Here is a 17,418-nt window from a genome sequence, read left to right as displayed (position 1 = left end):
AGCTCTAGGCTGTTGCTGCTCCTTATGTATACATAGTGATAGCCCAGATTTTTGCCACCCTGAAACTTCTTACAATATAGACAGTCCCTGCAGCTAAGCCCAAACAACAGAAGTGCCAGCAGCAGCTGTGCCACCGTGTGCAGGCTGACAGCTGAGCAGGGGCTACACGAGAGGCAGCTGCAATGCAGCACAGGGTGATGCAAAGCTGAATGCTAACTTTGCTTTTACAATGGCTCCTGTATGCTGCCAGAACCAGTAAAGGCTAGCACAAGCTCTGGTTGCTTTGGGATTGCTCCACCTGGGCTGGAGCCAGAGCCACAGAGCTACTAGGGCTCCCCTTTCCACTCTGCAGCAATCAAATGTGCTAAGGGAGAGGGCAAGGTGCTGAGTGCCAGCATAGCCCCGTGGATAGAGAGAGCAGAGCTGGAGCACCAGCATTTCACCCACTGCCTGCAGCCCCATCTCCGTGCTTCCATAGGGCTGCCCTGCAGTTGTCAGGGAGGCAGATAACAGCCCCTGCGGCTAACTGCTCTTTCAAGTTCACTTCCCTTCCTCTGTCACAATATTTTCTGTATCCTGCCCAACGCCTTCACCAGACATTGCGTAGCTGCTTGCAACAGCAGCCTCAGCAGTGACCTGATCGTCCCCTCACTGTCCTGGGCTGCCAGGCGATGTGAGCTCCTGCACCCGGCCTGGTATGAAGAGGACCATGCCCCACATCACCAGCTTTAACAGAGCATGACTCACTGCGCTCAGCTAGCAGGGAATGGGGATTGTCAGGCTTAAGGAGTCCAATCTGCTGTAAAACACGGAATCACTGAGTACTCTGAGCTGCAAAGGACCCACAAGGATCACCAAGTCCAGCTCCAGGCTCCGCACAGCACCACCCAAAATTCAAATCCTATATCTGAGAGCAGTGCCCAGATATTCCTTGAAATTCAGCACTAAGGGCCGTGCCCACAGCCCTGGGCAGCCCGTTCCATGCCCACCGCCCTGTGGTGCAGCCCCTGTCCCTAACCCCCAGCTGCCCCTCCCCTGACACAGCTCCATGCCGTTCCCTCGGGCCCGGTCGCTGTCACACAGAGCAAAGCAGTGCTGGGCCTGGTGCCTCCTGGGGTACAGTTGGCCCTTTTGGCTCCAGGGCACACTGCGGGCTCAGGTAGAACTTGCCTGAGATGAGTTCTTCTATCTCTGCCCCCCAGTCTGTACATAGATCTGGGGTTACACCTTCCCACATGCGGAATACTGCACTTGTTGCTATTAAACTCCACGCAATAAACTTCATACACCCCCGCTCTTCACCCCATTACTCTGCAAGGTGGGAGCGTACCTCCAGCAAGCTCGTTTGCTCATCCTACTAAGAGGTCAGCAAGATAAACATCTCCTCAGCCCTGCCCAGCACCTTTTGTGCTGCAGAGGCTTCCCCGCCTCCCTCATCGTGTCTCACACTGCAGACACATAAATAGAGGGCCAGTGTGCCGCCGGCCGCTAGGGCACTTCTTGGGGTCCCACAACACCTCACACTCCAGCAGCCATCTCGTCCAGCCATACTGCAGGTACCAGGGGGTTGGGCAGGGGGCCGGGGGGCCTCACCTTCCAGACCTGCAAGGGTCTGGGGAGAGTGGCACTGGGGTGAATGGGAGGCTGTTGCCTCTGCAGCTGGGAAATGGGAAACGTGGTGTTTTGGGTCGGCTGGTGTGGGTTCTGTTGAGCAAATTGAGTCTAGTAGAATCAGAAGTCATAGAATCACAGAATTTCTCAAGTTGGAAGGGCCCACAGGGATCACTGAGTCCAGCTCCTGGCTCCGCACAGGGCTACTAAATAAGGACAAATAGTTGCATATTTGCAGGAGAAAACTCTGTAAAACAGTGCACAGGGGCAAGGATGTAACTATAGTCAGAGGAGGCACTTGGGGAACCGGAGTCATAGGATGAGAATCATCAGGGGCTTGATGTGCCCATTTCCACACCCACCCCCTTTTCTCCCCAGAGCATGGATTCCACCAGCACACTCCACCTGTGGCTGTTCTGCCTTCTGCTCAGTGCTGCAGCCCCAAAACCCACCTGTGACCCCAGTGCCTGCCCAGCCTGCCCCGAGCAAGGACCTGGGGGCTGCTGCCCATCATGCACGCCAGCCTGTGCCTGCCCACCCTACCTGCAGGACGACTGCGAGATGCAAGGCTTCAGTGATGGACGTGTCCCCACCGGCAGCTCCTTCTACATTGACTTTGCCCGCAAGCTGTGCACTTGCCAGCCCAGCGGGGACATCACCTGCAGCTCGCGCTGTGACCCTGTGCCTGCTTCCTGCCAGGCTGTGGGCAGCCCAGTGGCTGATGGCTGTCCCCGCTGTGTCTGCTATGATGAGGAGGAGGTGGCGGTGCTCGCTGGCTCCAAGGTGCCCCGAGGTGGCCAGCTCTGCACCTGCCCTCCCCAGGGCGGCCAACTGCAGTGCGGTGATGGGGGTGAGGCATGAGCTGCTCCAAGGGCAGTGGGACTGGAGGCTTGCAGGGAGCGGGAGGCCTTCTGCTCCTTCAGGCCTCTTCACTGGAATGCATTCAAGGCCTCAAACTGTCCCATCGTGTGGGGAGATGCTGTGCTGTTGCGTCTAAGCATCTTCTTGCTGGCAAGATTTCTTGCCTGGTGGTGGGCAGAGAGGTTGGGTTGGTTGCTGATGGCATTGCAACGAACCAAAGTGCAGTTATTTATTTATTTGTGAGTTGATTGTGCTTTTGTGCGTGTCTACGTTTATATAGTGTGTGGATAAGTGTGTCTTAAGTAAGTCAACAGATTGGAGACGAGCTCTGCCCTTCCCGCTGCTGGAGACAGTAGAATGTGCACTCTGAGTGCTCTGGAGTGTGCATTTGTATATGTTTATATCCTTATATATATATATATGCAGGGAGTCTGTAATCAAACACAGCTCCATCAGGCTGATGCGTTAACAAATGTCAGATATGTTCATGGGTTTGAATAAAATCAGTGTTACCAATGAATGTGTGGACACTTTATTGGTAGACATGCATTAGTCACTTGTGCCCCAGGTAGGCCTGAAGTACGCAGTGTGCCTCTTGTCCTCTCTACTGCTGAGCACCCACTGATGCTGTTTGACTGCAAATGGCAATCAGAGGGGGAGACTCAAGCAAAGGGTTGGAGAAAAGTTCACTGAATCATAGAATCATTAAGGCTGGAAAGACCTCTAAGATCACCCAATCCAACCATCAGCCCACCCCCACCGTGCCCACTGCCCACGTCCCTCAGTGCCACATCCACACGGCTCTTGAACACTTCCAGGGACGGTGACTCCACCACCTCCCTGGGCAGCCTGTGCCACTGCCTCACTGCTCCTTCTGAGAAGAAATTTCTCTTAATATCCAACCTGAATGTTGGAGGAGGAAGCAATCACATTTACTTTTAAGAATAACTAATTTCCATGCTGCTTGGCTGCAGAAATGGGGAAGCAAAGGAGCAGAGAGGGAGGGGATGCCTTTATCCCCAGCTCTCTCTGGGTGCCATTCCCTGGGTGGTGGTTGGCAGCTGCAGCAGCAGACAAGTACTGCAAGGTTCCCACTGTTCATTTTGCTCAAGAACACAGCAAAGCGAAGGGCTGGGTGAGACGAGGAGATGAGACAGCCGTCAGCAATTTTTGTGCTGCTTGCTTTGCTGCTCAGAGTTGAGAAATGTGTCACGACGGTGAACAAAGTTAAAAAATAACGGCTCTTGCTTTCCAGTGGTTTTCTGAGGTAGGTGTTGTGAGAGAAGGTAGAAGGTAATGCTCAGAAGTGCTGAAACACACTTAGCATGAATCATGCAGTGGTCTATACGTGCCTATTCCCCTACTGATTTTACTGCAGCTAGGCCATGGGAAGGGTGACAGAAATGATTCTGTTCAAGGCATAAGAGCAGACCCTGCCAGCAACTACCACTGAAGGGTAAAAACAGAAAGCCAAGGCATGTGGGTTCCTACAAAGAGATGGGAAGAACTCTTTGGGTCCATCTGGCCCAATCCTGGCTCCAGCAGGGACACCCAGAGCAGGGTGCCCAGGCCCGTATGCTGTTGAGTTTTGAAGGTCTCCAAGGAGGAGAGCCCACAGGCTCTGGGCAGCCTGTGCCACGGCTCTGTAACCTGCATAGCACAGCAGAGCTGCCTGGTGCTCAAAAGAAAGCCCCCTGCGCTCCAGTTTGTGCCCATGGCCTCCTGTTGTGGATCTGGGCACCCCTCAAAGAAGCCTGGCTCTGTTCTCATTGCACCCTCCCTTCAGGTGTTTATAGGCACTTATCAGAGTGGCTATCAGGTCTCATCAGATACCCCCTGACTAAGCCTCCTCATCCCCAGGCAGAGTCCCCCCATCACCTTGATGGTCTTTGCTGGACTCTCTCTGGTATGTCCGTGTCTCTCCTGTGTTGGGCTTCTGCAACAAGAGAGACGTGGGCACAGTGAAGAGTCCCCTTGCTTCAAGCCCTCCTCCAGAGCAGTGTAGAGCAAATTGTTTAGAGCCATGAGCACTCTGCACTGTCTGGGGAGGGCGCCGGCCTGCTGAGCTTTGCTTATCCTTCGCCTGGCATCTTATCTGCCCCTCCTGTGTGGCTGATAACCTTTCCAAAGGAGAGGCTGATGACAGGCTGAGTAATGCTGTTTGTGTGTGAATGCTCCCTGTGCAAACACCAGGGTCAGCGGGGGATCAAAGAGCCACCATCTTCAGACAGCTGTGGCAAAATGAGTCCTGAAGATTGCAGCCCTTGAAAATAATTGATTTTACATATAATGAAATCAAGTCTGTGGGGTTTGTTTGTGTTATCAGCGTCCTGTGACTTTATAAAATCTCATTACTGCCACTATTTGTGGAACCAGTGGGGTTTTCCTTCACCACATGACAGTGATTCACACAGCAATGCGTTTTGGGCCTATGTCTTTTTAGTATGCCTGCACGTTGCCTGCCTCATGAAGCTGTAAGACACTAATGAAGTATTCATGCCTGAAAGCCCACAAGGAGGTGTTCCCAGAGCCCTCTCTTTTCCAGGCTGAACAAGCCCTGCTCCCTCAGCCTGTCTTTGTAGTAGAGGTGCTCCATCCCTGGTGGGGACCTGGTGCCAAGAAGCTGAAGCACTTACCCGGGTCCTTCCTCCACCTTATCAGGTACCCTGGGCTGTGTCAACAGAGGGACGGCCAGCAGGGAGAGGGAGAGGATTGTCTCCCTCTGCTCTGCCCTCACCAGGCCCCACTTGGAGTATTGTGTCCAGGCCTGGGATCCCCAGCACAGGAGGGATGTGGAGCTGTTGGAGACGGTCCAGAGGAGGGCACGAAGATGATCAGAGGGCTGGAGCACCTCTCTTGTGGAGACAGGCTGAGGGAACTGGTCTTGGGCTGCCTGGAGAAGAGAGGGCTGCGGGGTGACCTCATTGTGGCCTTCCAGTAGTTGCATAAAGTACAGTACATGCATAAAAAACTGCATATACATGATCAAAATTACGTTCATTTTGTAAAATAGCGTATTGATTATTTAAGTGCTAAAGTTCGTTTTTAACACTCAAAGATTTAGCATTAACATTGTGCATCTAAGCTAGCAACTGCCTATTTTTACTTACTGGCTCACTACTGCACTCACAGTAACATCCACGATTGATTTCTGTGAAGTTGTTGGCCTCTTTCCAGCAATTCTCGTTTTGTATCCCATAGGGATGTGGTGTGTCTATTCAACAGCTGTAGAGCCCAGGAAAAGTCAGAGATGAGTAATCAAGGATTAATTGGCACACGCTTTCAGATGAAGCACCGGAGGAAGAACAGGAATACAGAAATCATTGTTTGAAAGCAAAATGAAGGATTTTAGAGTAAAATTACTATTTCAGTTGGTGCATGTAAAAATGAGTCAGGAGCAATGTTTCCCCCCAACACCTGAAACCACCTGCAATGCCTTTTCAGCATTTATTAGCTAGCAAATGTTAACCCAGTTCCTTAAAATCTCTGGAGTTTTGCAATATGGAGTTCACTTGGTGACAGTGCTTAAAATCTTTCATGTTTTCGTGATTTACGTATCTGTATGTATACACACATAGGCGGCTCCAAAAGTAATGCCTCCTATTTTATCACATTGGCCCACAATGTCAGAGGTAGGTACTGGTGGTATGGCAGTAGAGGTTGAACCTTCCTGCCAATATCCCATTACATGTTGTTGCTGTGTGACAGATGGCAGCAGAGGGGCAGTCTGACACAGTGGCATCTGACACAGAAGTGCATATGAAGCAAAGGTGTGTCACTGAATTCCTCCACGCAGAAAAAATGGCACCCACTGACATTCATCAACTCTTGCTGAACGTTGATGGAGACCAAACAGTGGATGTGAGCACAGTGAGGGATGGGTGGTGTGTTTCAGCAGTGGTGACAGCAATGTGAAAGACAAACCACATTTTGGATGGCCACGCACGGCTGTTACAACATGACATGAAGAGCATCTCAGCCAGCTCCTCCATGTGAATCAGTGGATTACAACCAGGGAACTGCATACAGAGGTGAATATCAGCTTCGATGCATTAGAAATGGTGGCAACGTTGGAATATCGCAAAGTGTGCGTGAAGTGGGCCCCACAAATGTTCATACAGGAGTGGACAGAACACATATGTAAGTTTGTCAGGACTTACTGAACCAATATGAAGCTGAAGGTGTATCCTGGGTCACATCATTACCAGCGATGAGATGTGGTGGTACCACTGTAAGCCAGAGTCAAAATGGCAGTCCATGGAGTGACAACATGTGAATTCCCCATTGAAGACAAAGTGATGTGCACTGTCCTTTGGGTTCGGAAAGGGGTGATCCTTCTGGATTTCCTGGAACTCAGACAAACCATCAGCTCGGACTGCTACATTATGATGCTGGCTGAACTGAAGGCTCAAACTTCCAAACTTCCAGAGTCAGGCCAGAGGAGAAAACAAGCTTTCTCTTTCAACACAGTAACACCAGGCCCCACGCTAGTTTGAAGACTGTGGAGCATATTGCCTGTCTTGGCTGGATTGTGCTGCCACACCCAACATGTAGTCTGGATCTGGCACCTTCTGACTTCCATCTCTTTGGGCCAATGAAAGTTGGATAGTGCAGACAATGTTTTCCTTGCAACACCACCATCACAGCAGCTGTGAAACAGTGGGTCACCTCTGCTGGTGCAGATTTTCCTGAGTGCAGCATGCAGGCTCTTGTTCATTGCTGGTGAAAATGCATAGCAAGTGGTGGTGGCTATGTTGACAAATAGTGTTGTGTAGCGGAGAATTTGCTCTATCAGTGTAACTGCACTCTTTGCATCTGTTGTAGTTTCCATGGAAACAAATAGGGGGCATTGCTTTCAGAATGACCTACATGCATGTATATACATACAGATATATGTATAAATCACAGACAAAAAATACACTGAAACACCAATAACAGAAATACTCTCTTGCTTTTCTTTCTGGCATTAATTTGGATCTTTCCCATGGGAACACATGTACTCCTCTGTGTCTTTGAAAAATCAGCACCTGCACAGTACTGGAGGATGCTGCTTGTGGAATCACACCTATAATTAGGTCCCCACTGAAAGAGTGATCCAAATCTTAATAATGAAACAAGCTCATAAAGTCAGAACTGTATTAACAAAGGTAACCTGACAGACATTAAAACGTTGCAGAGTCTTTGCACGTGGTAGCTCCCAGTGAGATGTTGAAGGGGAGTGGGAGGCACAGGAAAAATAGCAAGCAAGCGAATCACTGACTTCTTCAATATGACCCATATAATTTTCATTACTACTGAAAATCTAATCTTAAAAAAAAAGTTGGATCTTAATGAAAATTGTCTCTGAATTAAATTTTATTACGACACTTGCATCGATTATAGGTGCTGGGTTCAATGATGAATTAGCAAAAAACATGCTGGGAATGCTGGCCAGGAGTAGGGTTATGGGCCAAATCTTCTGCCTTGTGGTGCTGCTGCTAATGTAAGAGTCGAGAGACCAACAGAGAAGACAAATATCCAGAGTTTTTCCCCAGTTACTTCCATGAGCTTCGGATCACATCTTAGTTGCACTGGAAAGGCAAACCAAGCCTGATGTATGAAGGTCACACTGGCACTGTAGTAGAGCTTGGGAAAGGTGGTTTGTTAGTCCACCCTGGTTTTAAAATGTATGTATGTATGTACGTACGTATATATATTTAAATACACTATAGGCTTAATGCTGTGTATCTTGCACGCTCTGATGTTGCATGAATTTAAATATGGACTTGGAATAAATAAGGCATGGTGCCCTGGCCTTGTCTGGTACTTCTTGCAGAGCCCTCACTTTACAGTGTGCGCACGGAGCACTGAAGATACTGCTGTTTTTCTGCAGAAGGGTATTTAGAAACAACCCTAAATTGGATGATAAGGATTAGCACCTTATAAACAGGTGCCCCGCAACAGCATACAGACTAATCACTTTTTTATGATTACGCTTCCAATCCCTGCAACACCTTCTTAAAGAAGGAGATTCATCTTCCAGGGGCCTTTGAGACCAACGGACTAGTAACATGTTATTTGGGCCATAATTTAGGTGAAAGAATCTGCTTTGGAGTGTGTATGGTTTTGGTTTGGTCTCCATAAGGAAAAAATTGGTCCCCAGGAGGAGCTGAGTTGAAACTCTTTCCAACTCTGACACCACCACATGCAGGCATCTTTTTAATACCAAAGAACTGACTTGGATGATCTTTAAGGTCTTTTCCAACCTGAGCAATTCTATGATTCTGATAATACGCCTATGTCTAGAACATATACTGTTCAGTTAATGACACATTAACACTTCAAAAACAAAATATGGTTCAAAACACCTTGAGAACGTGTTCTGGAGTGAGTAGATAGCTATAAAAAGACCACTTACTTTGAAAACACTCAATTATGCTTAGAAGTGCATGTTCTTTTGAGTAGAAGGACATCTGTTATAGAGGTGATCGGAAGGCTGATGGTCACTCGAGCCATTTCGACACGGCCTATGAGATGACCAGGAACCTCTGAATGTGCCCACATCCTGCAGTGACCTCCATCCAGCCGCCACATGGGGGGATGTGTCAGCCAGCAGGGCACAGCTGCTGCCGAGCTGGACTGGGACACTGAATGAATCTGAGTTCCATGCTAAAGAGGAGCTGCTATCTCATCATACATAGGCTGCTCACTTCCTGATTCCCAACCTAACGGAACATCATAATTTCAGAAATGCACTATAGTTTACCCTGCTATACGAGTCAGCACATGGGTCTTGCACCAACGAGTTCTTTTCCAATAAATCATGACCATATATGCTTGGAACCATTATTGAAAGTTTGATGTCCATGCCATTTTTAATTAACAATTTTGAAACAACAACAAAAATAAACCCCAAAGTCACACACGTTATGGACTATTTATCTGCTATTCCTTTCTTTCATCAAAGCTGCTCCTGCATTACAAAAGTGTAATAAAAATCCCCATACCGCTGAGGACCAGTAGACTTTTTTTCTTCATTTGCATAAACAAGAAAACCCAAACAAACAGAAGCCCAAGAACATTCATCCCTAACCCCAAAAATGCTTAACAAGTTTGAAACTTAGCTCAAGATTTCTCAAAAAAAAAAAAAAAAGAAAAAAGAAAAAAGAAAAAGAAAACCAAACCAACATGTCTTTCATCCAAACAATACTGCTAAAGTAATGTGAGCGCTTTGCTTTAAAAATGTGCTTTTTCAGTTCACAGAGAGCAGCAGACTAAAAACAAGTCATCCATGAAGCACGTTCTGATTTTTAACTATCCTTTGATGGATGGGTTGCTTCAAATATTGCTTAACAATGAAGGGGAGAAAAAAAGTTACAGGCCCGCATTTTAAAGACTGACAGCCGTATAAACCAAACGTTGATAACTCACTGGCAGCTTTTCGGGCCACTTCTGTCATGATCTGAAACACATGATTCAATTAACGCAAGGTACATTTGTTTGTAGTAGTTGACAAGGTTGATAACAAGGTTAACAAGCATTCCGCCATTTTCTTGCATGTTCCTTTTCTCTGGCAAAAACAGCTGTGATCACTCGGCAGATCCTAAATAACCAAGTCACAGAAAACAAATAAACAAAGAAACCATTTTATATTTCCATGTGACAAGAATGAACAAATAACATGATTTGGGCAATCTCTTAAGAGCGCGTTGGTGCCAAATTCACTATGCATTACATTGGACGATTGAGTCACTTTAGGACTGAAACAACCCAGTACCTATTTGAAAGAGCTCAGCAAGCCAAGAAAGGCATGTGTGGAATCCAGACTGGGGGTGAGTCAGGCAAAGCCAACTGCTCTCCTCCAGCTGTGCCAAGCAAAGAGCTGAGGGTACTCAACACAATGTCGATTACTTCATTATTTGCATACTACAGTTCAACTTGCATTGTCATGGATGTGCTCTGTCCTTAGGAGGCAGTGACAGTTTGAATTTATTCTTAGGAAACCAAAACATTTCAATTAATTGTTCAACATGCGAGATTTTCATGAGAAAATGAAATTTAGTTACATTTCCAACAGGATTCCAGAGCTACATTTGTGTGTGTGTGTGTGTATTCAGCCCTCAGAACCAAGCTGAATATAAGGCTGAAAGGTTTAAAAGATAAATTGAAGTTAACAGAAGCCAGAAGACAACAACAATATAGCACCTGAAAATGGAAGAGTCACACAACATGTTTTTGACATTCATGTCTTGCATAGACAAATGCTTATTCATTTTTTCCCCCCAGACAACTCTGTTTCAGAAAATAAATCTTAAATCAACTTTAATTACAGTTAAACGCAGGTGTTTCCTTTTTTTCAAAGTACATTATTTTATTCCCTTGTTAACTGATACAAGTCTAATAGTTTTAAGAAACTATCATCTCTTGGAAAGACTGTTGCACCCTTTTGGGCTGTCAAGTTCATGAAGTCAGGAAGCAGAACTGCCTTCTAATTCTTTTTCCACATGATTAGAGAAACAAATCGACTCATGGTTCACACATTAGGTCTCCACACCAGAAGAAGGCCCATAAACCTGAAACTACTTTTACAGCATAGGAAACGGGACCTCTTAGCCCTTCACAGCAGGTCTATCTTCTGGCCATATTCTGACAGGAAACAACATGTGGCACACACCAGGTCCACATGAAGTTCTTCCCTTCCAACCCCTTCACCCATGCACTGGTTTCCATTGGGAGAAAACTTCGTCATGCAGCAGAAGGCTGGAAGGTTCTCCAAGAGGTTCCTAATCATGATCAGGGACCGTTAGAAGGAAGCAATTCTTATATAGGCAAATGCAGCCCTTATGGAGTTTCCCTGAGGTCAGCAGGACTCCAATAAGACCCAATACACAGATCTAGGAACATCTCTGCAGAGCCAGAGCCATGCCTATCGATTCCGAATGTTTTCCAGTACGATGATTATTTTTATTTTTGGAACAGTCATTTAAAATATATATACTGACCAATTAGAATGTTTACCAAATGCAGTGCTTCTAAAGTTGAAGAGCAATGGGAAATCCAGAGGGACCTGGACAGGCTGGAGAAGTCAGCCCATGTGAACCTAATGAAGTTCAACAAGGCCAAGGTGTAGCACTTGGGCCACAGCAATCCCAGGTGTTTATACAGACTGGGCAAAGAACCTCTTTAGAGCAGCCCTGTGGAGAAGGACCTGGAGGTCCCTAGTGGACAAGAAGCTGGACATGAGCCAGCAGCGTGTGCTTGCAGCCTGAAAGGCCAACTGTGTTCTGGGCTGCATTAAAAAAGGGGCAGCCAGCAGGGAGAGGGAGGTGATTGTGCCCCTCTACTCAGCTCTTGTGAGGCCCCATCTGGAGTACTGCACCCAGGCCTGGGGCCCCCAGTACAGGAAGGACGTGGAGCTCTTGGAGCGGGTCCAGAGGAGGGCCACTAAGATGATCAGAGGGCTGGAGCACCTCTCCTGTGAGGAAAGGTTGAGGGAACTGGGCTTGCTTAGCTTAGAGAAGGCTCAATGGAAACCTCACTGTGGCCTTCTAGTACTTGAAGGGAGTGTATAAACAGGAGGAAGGGGTATGAATGTTTATGAGGGTGGATAGTGATAGGACAAAGGGGAATGGTCTTAAACTGAGAGAGGGGAGGTTTAGGTTGGATATTAGGAGGAAGTTTTTCCACACAGAGGGTGGTGACACACTGGAACAGGTTGCCCAAGGAGGCTGTGGATGCCCCATCCCTGGAGGCATTCAAGGCCGGGCTGGATGTGGCTCTGGGCAGCCTGGTCTGGTGGTTGGTGACCCTGCACAAAGCAGGGGGGTTGAAACTCGATGATCATTGTGGCCCTTTTCAACCCAGGCCCATTCTATGGTTCTGTGATTATGAAATCTGTTTGCTTATCACAGAAGTCTTGGGACAAGTGGTCTAAAACCTCTTGTTTTGCATTAATGATCTAGATTTACATTGGAAAAGATGAAAAGTTTCAATAATCATGATTGCAGAAGAATAGCAGTGATTTTAAAAAAACAAAAAACAAGTGAGCTCTTCTGTTGCCTACAAACTGGGGACAGGGGATGATTATACATGGGTTTAATCTTAGGTTCCCTAAAAAGGCTTTGTAAATAACTGTCTAATGTAAACATACACTTTTCCTGAATAGTGATGCTTTGTTTAAACCAGCAATCTTACACATCAAAAAAGGAAGAACACGACTTCTTTTTTTTCCCCCTAAATTGTGAAAAAACCAAAAACAAAACAAAAACAAGAGAAAAACTACACACTTCTATGCAGCTCGTACCTACTACAGAATTCTCACCAAATTAAAAGACAGAGTTCCAGTTCTATATGTTCAGTAATACCTTTGATTATATCAGTAAACCTTTTTTGTTCTAATAATTAACTGTTTCTGTTTCTAATTTGACAACAGAACTATTTCCCATTCTCCCTTTCATAGGGGCTTCTGTCAGTTTTACTTTCCGGGTATTTATACAAAGAGAAGGTCACAGTACTCTCAGGAGAAAAACTGCAAGGAGTGAGGTGTGTGTGAGGAAGAAAGGGATGGAGAAGCCAAGCTGGTAATGTTTTCGTTGTGAAAAAACAGGCTTTCTGAAGTTTGCAAGCTCCGATGCCTATTTTCAACTGGGTTCAAAATGGCAGATAAACCGTACATATTCCAGCCAGCAGTACAGATACTAAACCATTTTAATAGTCTTAAGAAAATAATAGAAAAAGAAGAGCTTAATTCTGCTTTAGTTCACCCTTCTCCTTTCACTGCTGGCTTATCACTGCCCTCCCAGGTCCACTGCTGTGCTGTTTCCTTGCCTGCCTTGAGAAGCCGACGGGGAAAGCTCTGCTGGTAGACCTGGGGGAGCAACAACTTGTCATGGAGGGGAAAGGAGACAGTGAGAAATGGTTTGTTCTTCTAGCACAAATTTCCTTCTAGGCCAATTTGGAAGAACAGATTTTACCATGGCCCTGTACGCACTGAGAAGTCATTATTCATCTGCCTACGTGCTACAAGTACAAAGATAAGAGCCGTTATTAAATATGAACAAGGGCAGCTGAATAATCTCCTCACAGAAACCAAAAGCATAGCCAGTTACATAAAGGGAAGTGCTTTTGGAGTTAAAACAGAAGACAACTAAGAACAATAGAATGTGTCTTTCGGTTCTAGTTATCTCTGGCATCCTTCGTAGGAGCAGTAGGTTGAATGTTTCCTAAGGAGTATGATTTGTACATGATAGCAGTCTTTTAAAATATTTTGGGGTTCAAATGGATTTGACAATAGCTTTCGGGATAGCCATGCTGTCTTTTGTCAGTCATTTGCTATGCCCTTTAACAAATGCGGTGCATGAGCAGCAAAGCAGAGAACTTAAGAAAACCAAAATTGTTTAGAAGATATCACTCCAGCTGCAGCAGATCATGACAGGATTTGAACTCAGAAGCAAAATCCTCAGCCAGGAATAAATGGAAGCTATTGCAGAAACATCACTAGTGTTGAGTAAGTCCCAACATCAGTTTTTCAAACAGCTACCAATCACTTAAAACTAGTATTATTGTACATGTATGGGTACCAGTGATCCTGCCATTTCTTTCTGAATTTTTTCTTCATACCAATTTGAACTTGCCTTGTAACGCAGTCTTTAAAGACCTACTTCCAAGCATTTAAGCATATAAAAAAGTACATGCTTTAATCCCACAGAAATCAATGGGACCTAAAGCACATGCCTGAGTATTTAGGAAAGCAGAAATTAAGTACTCAAATATTTGCAGAGAGTTCTGCTCAAACAAGATGTTTGAAGATTCTGCAAGCTAACATCCTTTTCCCTGTCATGTTAGAAATGCAACTAGATTTGGTCTTAATGAGAAGAGAATTCTGGCTTTGATCTAACCCAACACAGGGACAAAGGGACGGGGTTAAAAAGAGAACATCGATCATACCGTGACTCTTGGAGTCTGTTATTTGAAATACCAAGTTCCAAAAGTAAGTGTTCACAGATAAATACAGACTCCAAACTTTGGAGGGGAAGAGAGGGACGGGGTGAAATTAATTGTTACCACAAAACATATTTTCATCACTAGTTCTTTGTTTTTAAATGACAAACAAGGATCTTCTACTCTAATAAAGCCTGCTGTATACTCCAGTAGTGACCTTCAGATTTGAATACCTTCTATATGAACCCATAAATTACTTCTTTTTGTAGTGGGGGAAAATATTTTCAATGCAATGGAGTGATAGAAAAATTCATAACGGTACAGTACACAACTTTTAGCTTTTCAGAATCAGGTCTACAAACTATAAACTCTTACATTTCTCTAATAACTGGAAATGTTGTGGGTATTTGAATTTACTTACCTGAATATTCTTTTAGCAAATATCTTCAGATACAAGTCTAGACACAGAGTTAATGTAATTTGAATATTACACATAATATAAATCAACGTTTGACAATATCAAAACCCCATCAAACAGCAGGCCCTTCTTATGCTATTATCAAATATATGTTTACTCTATCACTGTGGGGTAGCTGAGAATCAGAGTGCTAGCGTAGGCTTTTTTATTAAATTTGGTCAGTTTTCAGACCTTCCAAATAGGAATACTAAACATTTATTTTTCCCCTCTGGAAATTTTTTTTTTTTGTTTAAACTCCTGCATAATACAGTCGTCATCCCAATTCCTCATGAATTTATAAAAATATTTTTTATCCAATAATCCCAGTAAGGTAAAAATAGGAGTTTTTATAGCAAATGATAAACAGGCTCATGGACTATGAGAGAAACTAAACTTATTTAAGTTGCCATACATTCGCTACTGAATCACACATCACCTTTTTCTTTTTGTGTGTGTCGCTGTCCACCTCAGACTAGCAGTTTTTAAGGTGCAGAAGCATCTTTCAAATATACGCATCAAACTTAACGATCAAGTTCCTCACATGCTTTAAATTTACATCACCTGCCCATCAAGAGCTGTGTTAAATAACAGCACTAATTGAAACTGCATAATTCTTTAGAAATGGCAGCACTTCCAATTCAGAGAATAAAGGGGTGCTTACGTGGTTCTTTATATTACTAGATAAAATTTTCTGAAATAAGAAAAATGAAATGAAAAAAAAAACAAACACATTTGAAAGAAGTTGCTGCACCTGCAAAAACACTCTTTAAGCTTACTATGAAATACAAAAAAGTGCACCCTTCTATATCTACATATAAAACATATTAGAAATAAAACTTGTGTAAAATGTTTGCTGTGCAAACTATAAAAACAGTCAGTCAGTCCATTCTTTTTCCTAAACGTTGTGTCACACTCTCATGCTCCCTACTGGAGAGAATCGCTGTTATCCAAAACCAGCCCACTGATATTTGTCGTTGAGAGATCTCCTCCATCGTCTTCACCGCTGTCTACAGACTCATCCTCACTTTGCCCCGCCATCATAACTTGCTGAACGGCCAATGTAGCACCATCGGATGACAAGGACTGGAGACTGTCTACATTCATGTTTACCGGAGCTGTAATTGTTACAACAGCACCTGGAGAAGCACAATCATAGAGTTTTAGCTTCTTTCTTGGTTTCTCAGCTTAAGCAAGACATATTTGTATGTAGTAGAGTTTGTGATCAACGGGAAGAAAAATCTAAGGAACTAAATTAAAATAAAAGCTAAATAACTTGTCAGACACTTAAATGTTAGGAAATGGCAGAATTATGTTGGTCTAGAATCTTAAATTCATCTGTGTTCCGGATACTCATTACAGAATTCTCCAATCAAGTCATCACGAGATCATTTCTGCAAAGTACTCCAGCTTAACCCATTGCAGAAAAATTGGAGTGTTCGTAGAGAAAACGTGACTTAAATGGATAAAGCTGTTGTCAAACCCAGCAGAAGCTGAGGAAAAAAGTTGCTAAAACATTGCAATGAATAAAGCAGCAGGCTGCAGGAATGCAAGGATTGTCCTGAGATTAAAACAGTTAGATTCAATTTAAGAAAGTGAAGTATTGTTTGATCTGATGCTAAGGAAGTTACTGCAGTCAAATTTTTGGAGATTATTCTGTTTCTGATCAATTTGAAAAACCTGAAGCAAATACAAAAGTGCAGATGCTTAACCCCTCTAGCAGTGGTGAAAGGAATGTGAACAGGATGGGGAGTTGTGAAGCTGAAAGCACTGTCCAGTACTTCCAATCAAACAGAATGTGGCTGGTGTGTATACACATAGTGAGAGAACTTATTTGCACATCCAACCTTCCTCCTACTGTTTCATAACTTCTGAAATAAAAGCAACAGTCTCACTGCATCTATTCCAATAAAATATTCCTCCCAAAAAACAAACTGAAGATGAAAAAATGACATTTTTGTTACGTTTTTTCCAGATTAAGAAGAGTCATGCTGAAATAACAAGGAGTTTTTCCACCAGATGTATCAAACCCTCCATTTTGCTGTTATAGAAGAATTAACTTCGCTTTCTCTGTTCTAACCGATTCTCCTTACCATCTGACATCGTGAGCTCATTAGATTGCTGCTGAGCAACTCCTGATGCAATGGAGTCAGGCCAGAACCTCTGAACCGGTCTGTTCTGAGCTGTTTTCTTCTTTGTTTTCGGAGTTTCAGAACAACTGGAATCCAGCATTGGCTGAAGAATTCGTCTTCTAGCATTGATAAACCTAAACACAATCAATGGTAAGAAGTACTTATGAGCTGAAGGTGGTTAATATTCTGTCTCTTGGATTCACAAAGTATGCAGTAGAAAAAAAAACAGATGTCTAAAAGCTGCAAAGCATCACTTCTCCCTTCCAGCTCAGTCTGACATTCTTTTTAGCATGTAAAACTAGAACTCCTAGAATACTGACATCGTTCAATATTAGCAAACAAGCTAAGCAAGTGCTCCGCTCACTTCGCTGCTAACAGTGTTCCCCCCCCCAAAAAAACCCTCACCGACAGCATGACAAATGTACATTTCAAGTTCTTATT

General features: G+C 44.6%; 1 protein-coding gene and 1 long non-coding RNA gene across 24 annotated transcripts in view; one reads left to right on the top strand and one right to left on the bottom strand.

Annotated features, from left to right (window-relative positions):
• Nucleotides 1-1,488: 1,488 nt before the first annotated feature.
• Nucleotides 1,489-2,992, top strand: LOC418543 (uncharacterized). Its single transcript, NR_174013.1, has 2 exons — nt 1,489-1,556; nt 1,990-2,992. It is a non-coding gene; the product is annotated as an uncharacterized LOC418543 (long non-coding RNA).
• A 6,308-nt stretch (nt 2,993-9,300) lies between these two features.
• PKNOX1 (PBX/knotted 1 homeobox 1) overlaps nt 9,301-17,418 on the bottom strand; it is a 42,786-nt gene continuing 34,668 nt past the window's right edge. For all 23 annotated transcript variants that reach the window (XM_040652583.2, XM_046905895.1, XM_046905903.1 and 20 more), the window contains 2 exons: nt 16,939-17,111; nt 9,301-15,984 (listed from right to left, as the gene is read on the bottom strand). In XM_040652583.2, the coding sequence (XP_040508517.1) occupies nt 15,773-15,984; nt 16,939-17,111 (385 nt within the window). In that variant the 3' untranslated portion in view covers nt 9,301-15,772. The remainder of the gene's footprint in view (nt 15,985-16,938; nt 17,112-17,418) is intronic.

Source organism: Gallus gallus, chromosome 1 (genome assembly GCF_016699485.2).
Source record: "Gallus gallus isolate bGalGal1 chromosome 1, bGalGal1.mat.broiler.GRCg7b, whole genome shotgun sequence".
NCBI classification, from domain to species: Eukaryota; Metazoa; Chordata; class Aves; order Galliformes; family Phasianidae; genus Gallus; species Gallus gallus.
The sequence above is the reverse complement of the archived record's forward strand: the minus strand, read 5'-3'. Positions and strand labels throughout refer to the sequence as shown.